This window comes from Seriola dumerili, unplaced genomic scaffold (assembly GCF_002260705.1).
Source record: "Seriola dumerili isolate Sdu_G_001 unplaced genomic scaffold, Sdu_1.0 BDQW01000312.1, whole genome shotgun sequence".
NCBI classification, from domain to species: Eukaryota; Metazoa; Chordata; class Actinopteri; order Carangiformes; family Carangidae; genus Seriola; species Seriola dumerili.
This window is the reverse complement of record NW_019174567.1, coordinates 1367337-1376569: the sequence shown is the minus strand read 5'-3', so window position 1 is coordinate 1376569 and position 9233 is coordinate 1367337. Positions and strand designations below refer to the sequence as shown.

Sequence of the window (9233 nt, the reverse complement as noted above, 5' to 3'; positions counted from 1 at the left end):
GGGGGGGGGTTGGAGGTTTCTCAGCTTATTACAAGGCTGATTAGCTGTAAGGAGATTAAAGCGCAGGATTGCACGTTAACAGGCGCCTGAAAACTTCTCTTCTCTGCCACAATATCTGCTTCACAGCTCAAACTGTGGCCGGACACCGCCCGGCCGAGGATGATGGGAGGTCGGAGCGGATACAGGCGAGCAGCTGGAGATAAATGTCCTCAAGTCCACAAGGTAAAATTCTATGTGTTGTTTGTCTTCAGCTTCGTAAACATCTGTTCATCAGTTAGTTCCTGTCACTGAGTTGAAGTCCTCTGAAGCTGCAACTGTCGATTTGATTGAATGACTGTTAATGAACGTGTGACTCAGGTAGACTTGATCAGGTGAACGTGTGACTCAGCTGCTGTTTGACCTGCAGCTCAGAAACAGTGACTGTCAACAACCTACATGTTGTTGTTGTTTACATGATGATAACATGATGAGAACATGATGAGAACATGATGAGAACATGAGGAACGTTCATTAGGATGAGCAGGTTCACTCGGATTGAGGTGTTCATGACTCTTATGACTCTGCTTCACGTTCTGATGACAAGCATCATCAACAGCAGCTTGTTAAAATTTGACCTTCTTCCTTCCTGCAGTGGCGTTGTCCCGGAGCTGTGGACTGCAGTCGACCTGAAATACCTCTCTAAGCTCCTTATGACGCTCTGCAGAGCTCCTCTCCTTCCTCTTCTCTCCTGCTGTCCTTTGAAGACAGGCCCACGCTGACCCTTGACCCTTGACCCCTGAGCCTCTCAGACCACTATGGACTGGATGTGAGGACTACAACTTAACAGGACAATGACCCTATGAGCAACTGACAATGTCACCGAGTGGTTCTTACCGCAGGTGAAACAGAGTCGACCATCAGCCCAGAGACAGACCCAGACTGATGCTCCGGTGCCCTCGACACATGCATGTTGTTGACATTTAATTTCCCACAGAGAACTCAGAGATTATTCATCCTCTCCATGTGAAACACGAACCCATGAAAACATGGAGTCCTGGGTTTCAGAGCTGTGAGAGTCAGAGATCAGGACCATGAAATTCACAGATCAATAATTAACGACCTCAGACCTTTTATTTATGTAGAGAACTTCACGTCTGACTCCAGAGAGATCCTTCATGCATGTTGTCAGTGGTACTGCATTTTAAAGGACTGCAGTGTTTGACCATGTTTGCCAGTGCTTGGACGTGATACACGTAAAGACCGGCGGACCGACATGGCGGTCGGTAAGGTGACCTTCACCAAGGCGGAGAGAGAGAAGCTAGCCGAGGTCCTCTGGCTGCTCAACTGGATCTCTGTCGTGACGGGGGCTCTCCTCTTCGGCCTGGGCCTATTCCTCAAAATTGAGATTCAGAAATGGCAGGAAGTGATGTCAGAGCAGGGGATCCTCTATGTGCCTCATATGCTGATCACCACAGGCCTGGCGGCCTGCTGCATCAACTTCCTGGGCGGGAAGATTTGCCTGGACTGTGCTGACACCAACAAGTTCCTGCGCTGGAAGCTGGTGATGATGCCGTACGTCATCTGCACCTTCTTCTTCACCTCCTGCGTCCTGGTGGGGGCGCTCATGTGCTACAGCATCCGCAGTCAGCTGGAGGAGTCTCTGTTCCTAGGCCTGAGGAATGCCATGCGGTTCTACAAGGACACGGACACGCCGGGCCGCTGCTACCTGAAGAGGACTCTGGACCTGCTGCAGATCCAGTTCCACTGCTGTGGGAACACCGGGTACCGGGACTGGTTCCAGGTCCAGTGGATCAGCAACCGTTACCTGGACATGACCAGCAGCGCCGTGGTGGAGTAAGTAGAGCCAGATCTGCTGAATCCATCAGATTCTAGTGGATCCTGGTCAATCCTAGAAGATCTATAGTGATGTAGGCAGATCCTTTAGAATCTGGAGGAATCTACTGGATTTTATTGGATCGGAATTAAGTCCAACAGAATTTAAGTGGATCTCTGGTCTGTAGTGGACTCAGTGTGTCTCAGTAGACTGTCAGGGTTCTTCAGACTGAACCTGAAACAGTCGACGTGTCAAGTTGAAGTAGGTTCATCCAGTTTTGAGGAAATCTTAAGATCCCTGAGTCCAGATCCGTGGGTCCAGATCCCTGAGTCCAGATCCCTGAGTCCAGATCCCTGAGTCCAGCCCCTCATTGTTCATTATTAACATCTGATTCATTAAAGGAAACGTCACTATTTTCAGATCAGGGCCACTGGTCCACTGCAGCTAAACCTGGGAGCTACTGGGGTCAAAGGTCATAGGATTAATTAGGTTTAACAACAGGGTTCAACTCAGGTTCAAGTGACTCAATATAACCTGTCTGCAGGATTTAGACCCAGTCCAGGACACCTCTGACTCTGGATCTGCAAGACCAGCTGCAAACTGAAACACAAACTAACAGCTGTGGTAGTATCAGTAGTATTAGTAGTATCAGTTGTATCAGTAGTAGTAACAGCAGTAGTAGTAGTAGTATTAGTAGTATCAGTTATATCAGTAGTAGTAACAGCAGTAGTAGTAGTAGTATTAGTAGTAATAGTAGTAGTATCAGTAGTAGTAACAGCAACAGCAGTATCAGTAGTATTAGTAGTAGTAGTAGCAGTACTCGCAGTAGAAGCGGAATAGTACTCGTAGTAGAAGCGGTTCCTAACAGCCTCCTCCTGCTCCTCCCTTACAGCCGTCTGAGGAGTAACGTGGAGGGGAATTACCTGATGGACGGCGTTCCCTTTAGCTGCTGCAGCACCCTGTCTCCTCGGCCTTGCATCCAGCAGCAGGTTAGCAACAGCTCCGCCCACTTCAACTACGACCGGCAGAGCCAGCAGCTGAACCTGTGGAGGAGGGGCTGCCGACAAGCCCTGCTGGACCACTACACCGACATAATGCAGTCCATCGGCCTCACCGTGCTCCTCATTTGGCTGTTTGAGGTATTGCAGTCTGAGGCCAGCACAGGGCTGGGGGTGGGGGGTGGTCCTCAGACCCCGTCAGTAGAGCAGTGACAGAGGAGGCCAAAGCGACATAAATCATATTCACAGTCCTACTCTGGTCATTTACACCTCCTGACCTTCAAGTCCCAGTCCTGATCCAGATCTTAAGAGCCCCAACAGATTTGTCTTTTCTTTCCTATAACTGCTGGACACATGTTGGACAGTTAAAGACCACCTACATTACCCACAATACACCTCGGCCTGTTCAGGTCTGAACAGGTCTGAACAGGTCTGAACAGAGTCTGAACAGGGTCTGAACAGGTCTGAACAGAGTCTGAACAGGACTTGAACAGGACTTGAACAGGACTGAACAGGTCTGAACAGGTCTGAACAGAGTCTGAACAGGGTCTGAACAGGTCTGAACAGAGTCTGAACAGGACTTGAACAGGACTTGAACAGGACTGAACAGGGTCTGAACAGGGTCTGAACAGGACTTGAATAGGTCTGAACAGGTCTGAGCAGAGTCTGAACAGGGTCTGAACAGGGTCTGAACAGGACTTGAACAGGACTGAACAGGGTCTGAACAGGACTGAACAGGGTCTGAACAGGGTCTGAACAGGGTCTGAACAGGACTTGAACAGGACTGAACAGGTCTGAACAGGTCTGAACAGGACTTGAACAGGACTGAACAGGGTCTGAACAGGGTCTGAACAGGACTTGAACAGGACTGAACAGGTCTGAACAGGTCTGAACAGGACTTGAACAGGACTGAACAGGGTCAGAACAGGGTCTGAACAGGACTTGAACAGGACTGAACAGGGTCTGAACAGGGTCTGAACAGGTCTAATCAAGACTTAACAGGGTCAGAACAGGGTCTGAACAGGACTGAACAGGTCTGAAAAGGTCCAGAGGTACAGCCCACACCCCCAGACTGTTGTAGAAAGGCAAACTTGTGTTCTCGAGACCAGGTCTCTGCTGTTGATGTTCTGCTGTTGGTGTTGACCTGAACACTCTCCTTCTTCTTGCCTCTTCAGCTGCTGGTTCTAACAGGAGTCCGCTACCTTCAGACCGCCATGGAGAACGTCCTCCGGCTGGGTGATCCGGACTCAGAGTCGGATGGTTGGATCCTGGAGAACAGCCTGGTGGAAACGGCCCGGTCCAACTTTAACATCATCAAGAACCTGGGGAAGTGTTACCAGGTCGACGATGACCCCAACATTAACGTCCCGACCGCTGCTGCCGAGCAGGAGGTACCGCCCCGGCGGGTCCAGATCCCCGTGAATGGCTAGCATCCAGCTTGAGGAGTCACTGACCTCCCAGCTGGAACACCTGCAGTACAGAGCCTCCATGGCTTCAAATGACGCTCTGTTGATGCGTCTTTAACTCACGTACAGTCCCATGATGCACTGCTCCGTGGTCACTCTGACCTGCGTCAGACCCTGAGGAGCCACAGAGGAGCCGAGCTCTGCAGGTCTGGTTTCTGCCTCAGGTGGATCTTGTGAGTTTGTGTTTGTTGTTGGGTCAGTCAGGTACAGAGCCTTCAGGTGATGGGGGTCCTCAGAGCTGTTACTGAGACCAGGAGGACCGATGACAGGAGCAGACCACAGACCTGCAGCCCTGTGAACTTTGACCTCTCCATGTTTTTCCTCCTCGGTCGAAACTCGATGCCTTCATCCGTTTCCTGTCTCCACCTCGTCTGTTCACTCGTTTAATGTTTTCTGTGGAGGTTTAGACTCAGTAGGGTCATCAGGTCTTCAGATCAGAGGTAGGTGTATTAGCCTAGCTTAGCACAGAGACTGTTAGCTCCAACTTATGTGGTTTCCTCTGAATAAACTGATTTGTTTCTGAAGACGCTGTGTCAGTGAGTTTCTGTCACTACAGTTAATTATCATCACCAGAGAACACGAGTCTCACACACACACACACACACACACACACACACACACACACACTCTGACAGCAGCTCTCATGTTCACACAGAGAGGACCAGCACCGATTGACAGGTGAGTAAAGTTCTCAGAGTTTAACTTCAAATAAAAGTACTTCAATATACTGTAAAATTACTTCAAATTAAAAATACTTCACTTAAAAATGACTCCAAATGAAAATACTTCAAATAAATAAAAACACCTCAAATAAAAAATACTTCAAAATAGAAATACTTCAAATTAATAATACTTCAAATAAAAATTACTTCAAATAAAAGTATTTCAAATTAAAATACCTCAAATAAAAAATTCCTCAAATAAAAAATACTTCAAATAAAGAATACTTGAAGTAATACTGAAGTAAAAATAATTTAGTAAAAGTAAAAGTACATCAGGAAAAGTAACATTACTGCTTTCCAAAAGAAAAGTACAAATACAAACAAGAATGTAATATCTGTTTGTCCATTGGAGGGCGACAGAGATAAACTGATTCACTGAGCTGAATTGTACTACTGTTGAACTACTGTTGTACTACAACTGTTGTAGTGGTACTACTCTTGTACTACTGTTGTACTGCTCCTACTACTACTGTTATACTACTATTATTGTACTACTATTGTACTCTTGTACTCTTCTTGTACTACTCTTGTAGTACAAGAGTAGTACTGTTGCACTACAACAGTAGTACTACTACTACTGTTATTATTCTACTGATACCAGCAGCCAATCAGAGGCCTCCTTCTCTCTGACCTGCACAGGGAGACGGTTGCCATGGTGACAGCCACGTGGTCCTCAGTGCCCCAGATTACTCTGGTGCTGACCCCACTGACTCACCCCTCCTCCCTCTTTGTTTCCTCCTCTCCCCCTCCCTCCCTCCCTTACCCTCTTTATTCCTTTGTTCCACTTCTTTCGTTCACTTTCTTTGTTTCCTTCTTTCCTTCCCTTTCTACATTCCTTCCTCACCCTGCTGCCTCCTTTCTCCCAACCTTTGTTTTGTTTATTTCGTTTCCTTTATTCCTAATTTCCTCCTTTATCCCCTACTACCTTTCTCCCTTCTTTCCTTTCTTCTTTCCTTATCTCCCTCCATCCTCTTGTGGTGACCTTTCTTCCTTCCCTCCTACCTTTCCTTCCGATTACATTTCCTTCTCCTGTTTCCTCCTCTTTCTCTTCCTCTCATTTCTTTCTTCTATTCTTTCCTTCTTTACGTTCTTTCTTTCCTTCCTTTTCTTCATTTCTTTCCTCTCGTTTCTCCTCTTTCTGTCTTTTTTCCTTCCCTCTCTGTCTTTCCTCTCATCTATAAATGTGCTCATCCTCTTTGGTTTATTCAACTTTTTCTGACCTTCCTTCCTTCCTCTCCTCCTTTCCTTCCTTTATCTCTCTTCCTTCATTCCTTATTTCATTCCTTATCTCTCCACCTTTCATCCATCCTTCTTTTGTTTCCTTACACCCCACCCCTCCACCCCCATTGCATAACTCTCTCCTGAACAGCCAATCACATTCCTGCGCTGTCAGTGACTGCACAGACCGGAGGGGGTGGAGCTTGATCTTGATCTGAATCAATAATCTCAGCTTGTTGGTTTCCATGGTGACGGGACTTAAACAAGCTTTTTTCTAAATGATTGTGGTCATCTCTTCATGTCCCACAATGCACCTGGAGGCTGTGACAGGCTGTTGCATTGCTGCCAATCAGAGCCTGTGATGTCATACACACTCCCTCCTCCTCCTTTCACCTCCTCCTCTTCTGCCTCCTCTCACCTCCACCTCCTCCTCCTCATCTTCCTCCTTTCACCTCCTCCTTTCACCTCCTCCTCCTCATCTTCCTCCTTTCACCTCCTCCTCCTCATCTTCCTCCTTTCACCTCCTCCTCTCACCTCCTCCTCCTCATCTTCCTCCTTTTACCTCCTCCTCCTTCTCCTGAAAAGAGGCTTATCTGTTTTCCTCACACATCCTCTCTGACTGTTAATAACCTGTTAATAGTGTGTGTGTGTTTGAGGGATCAGCTGTTACATAACAGTTAACAGTCAGAGCACACACACACACACACACACACACACACACACACACACACACACACACACACACACACACACACACACACACGTTAAAGGAGCAGCCCAACTGTTTTAGCTCAGAGGTCAAGGAGTGTGTGTGTCTCTGTGTTGGCTGCATCTCATTATTCAGTAGTGATGACCTCATGACCTCCCACCAGTTGTCATGGAGACAGGATCAAAGTGGACAGAGAAAGAGAAGCTGGTCAGTTTAAAGGGAAGTAGGAAAGGAAACAAAGAGGTATAGAAGGAAAGAAAATAGGGCACAAGAAAAGGAAAAAGGAGTCAATGAAGGAAAGATGGGGAGTAAATAAGGAGTTAGGAAGGACAGAAGGAGTTAGGAAGGATAGAAAGAGTTAGTATTTAGACTGTCGTCCTCTGGCAGCAGGTTGATCACTCAGTAATCTGCTCTGTGATGGGGGGGGGGGGGATTAGCCGGTCAGCTCTGCTTGTGTTTGATTTGAGTTTCAGCTACAGATTAGTGTTTCCAGTCCAACCAGTCCAGTAGGTCCACTGAGCATCCTGCAGGACGGTTCCAGAACTGAATAATAACCTGAAGTCTCAGTGTCAGTCTCTGAGTAACTTCTGGAGTGTCAGTCCTTCAGTCACAGGGTCCAACAGCTGGGTCACATCTGATCAGGAGTCACTGCAGGACATTGACACCAGGTCTACAACATCTGTTAAAGTGGTTTTTAGCAGAGAAGGTTTCATGGAAACACAAAGTCCTGATGAAGGTTTTCTGCTGCTGCAAACCTCAGAACCACTAAACACTGCAGCCGGGATCCAGCCGGGATCCAGCCGTGCCTCATTCTGCACCATGAGCACTTTTACTTTTGAAGCTGATACTTTAACTGAAGTCAGAACTTCACGTCAAACTGTCACAGTTCTGTTAAAACTGGAAACTAGACGTTTAAAGGTACAAGGATCATGAACAGAACATTTGTCTCTGAGGTCAGACCCTTTCTTTCTTTCTCTCTTTCTTTCTTTCTCTTTCTTTCTTTCCGTCTTTCTCTTTCTTTCTTTCTTTCTTTCGTCTCCTGAACAAAGCGGTCGTGGTGTCTAGCTGCTGGTTGCCTGGTAACGAGTCCTGGGAGACCTGAAGTCCAGATGAACGAGGGGACAGTAAATGCTGCACCTGCAGACCCTGCCAACAGGCTTTGTTCAAACACACAAAACTTTATTTAACATGCAGGTCCACAACTCAAACAGTGTGCAGTGAGACTGAATGATGTTCCTGTTCATTCATCTGTTCACTGCCACATCACTAATACAAAATTGATAATATGATATTAACAATAATATAAATATTCACATCATTAGAATAAATATTTATATATTTTGTGTTGCCGTAGTGACCCGGAGTCCCAGAGCTGTACACTCACATCTGGAGTGTTGAGGTCCTCCTCTTGATGAGGCGTTCGCTGACCTGCTGCCGCTGCACGTGAACCACATCAGTCTGTTGACATCCTCAGCCAATGAGAGGAGGAGGAGGCTGAGGAAGGCCATGATTGGCTGCAGGCAGGAGTAGGGTGAGCTCACGTCGATGCTGATGTTAGCTGACGACCTCGTAAGTGTGGAGATGTTGGTTTTTCCTCCGAGTGAACGACGTCAGACCAAAAACTGACAGCAGGGAGATACGGGGTTTCCACAGCAACAAGAGGAGACACCAGGACGCCCCTCCCCCCTCTTCTTCTCTGCATGCGGTCATGAATAAATGACAGTGAGGGGAGGGGGAATGCTGGGGAGGGGGAGTGCTGAGTCGGGCTGCAGCCTCTCTACATGCTGATGGAGGATGGGGGAGGGGCAGGTGGGGGAGGGGTGGTGTATCTGGTTTGTATTCAGCGCTCATCACCTGACTGAGTTCACCGCAGAACAGTCAAGTCCTCTTCATCAGTCAGCTTCACACCTGAAGGTCACACCACTGTTCGTCCAGGAAAGAACAATAAAGTTTTATCAGCAGCTCCACTTCCTGTTGTAGCTTTGAGGTCACATCACTGCTCTGTTTGTTTCTCTGTTCGTCCATGAAGGAACAATAAAGTTTCATTCAAGTCCATTTTAGTATTTGCTGTTGTTATTGTTGTTGTTTATTGTTGTTGCTATTTATTGTTTATTGTTGTTATTGTTGTTATTGTTGTTGCTGTTTATTGTTATTATTATTGTTGTTGTTTATTGTTGTTGCTGTTTATTGTTATTGTTGTTTATTGTTGTTGCTGTTTATTGTTTATTGTTGTTGTTTATTGTTGTTGCTGTTTATTGTTATTATTGTTGTTGTTTATTGTTGTTGCTGTTTATTGTTTATTGTTGT

At 46.7% G+C, this 9233-nt stretch overlaps 1 protein-coding gene across 1 annotated transcript; it reads left to right on the top strand.

Annotated features, from left to right (window-relative positions):
* The first annotated feature begins 1252 nt into the window (after positions 1-1252).
* On the top strand, positions 1253-4279 carry LOC111231738 (photoreceptor outer segment membrane glycoprotein 2-like). The gene is made up of 3 exons (XM_022758957.1): positions 1253-1833; positions 2706-2952; positions 3987-4279. The coding sequence occupies exons 1-3, from the start codon at positions 1253-1255 to the stop codon at positions 4239-4241; spliced, it is 1083 nt and encodes a 360-aa protein (XP_022614678.1). The 3' UTR covers positions 4242-4279.
* The last annotated feature ends 4954 nt before the right edge of the window (positions 4280-9233 follow it).

Bases quoted from the DNA above. Each gene is read 5' to 3' on its own strand.
- LOC111231738 (XM_022758957.1), top strand. From the start codon at position 1,253: ATGGCGGTCGGTAAGGTGACCTTCACCAAGGCGGAGAGAGAGAAGCTA. The intron at 1,834-2,705 runs GTAAGTAGAGCC...CCTCCCTTACAG, and splicing joins ACCAGCAGCGCCGTGGTGGA to CCGTCTGAGGAGTAACGTGG. The intron at 2,953-3,986 runs GTATTGCAGTCT...TTGCCTCTTCAG, and splicing joins TCCTCATTTGGCTGTTTGAG to CTGCTGGTTCTAACAGGAGT.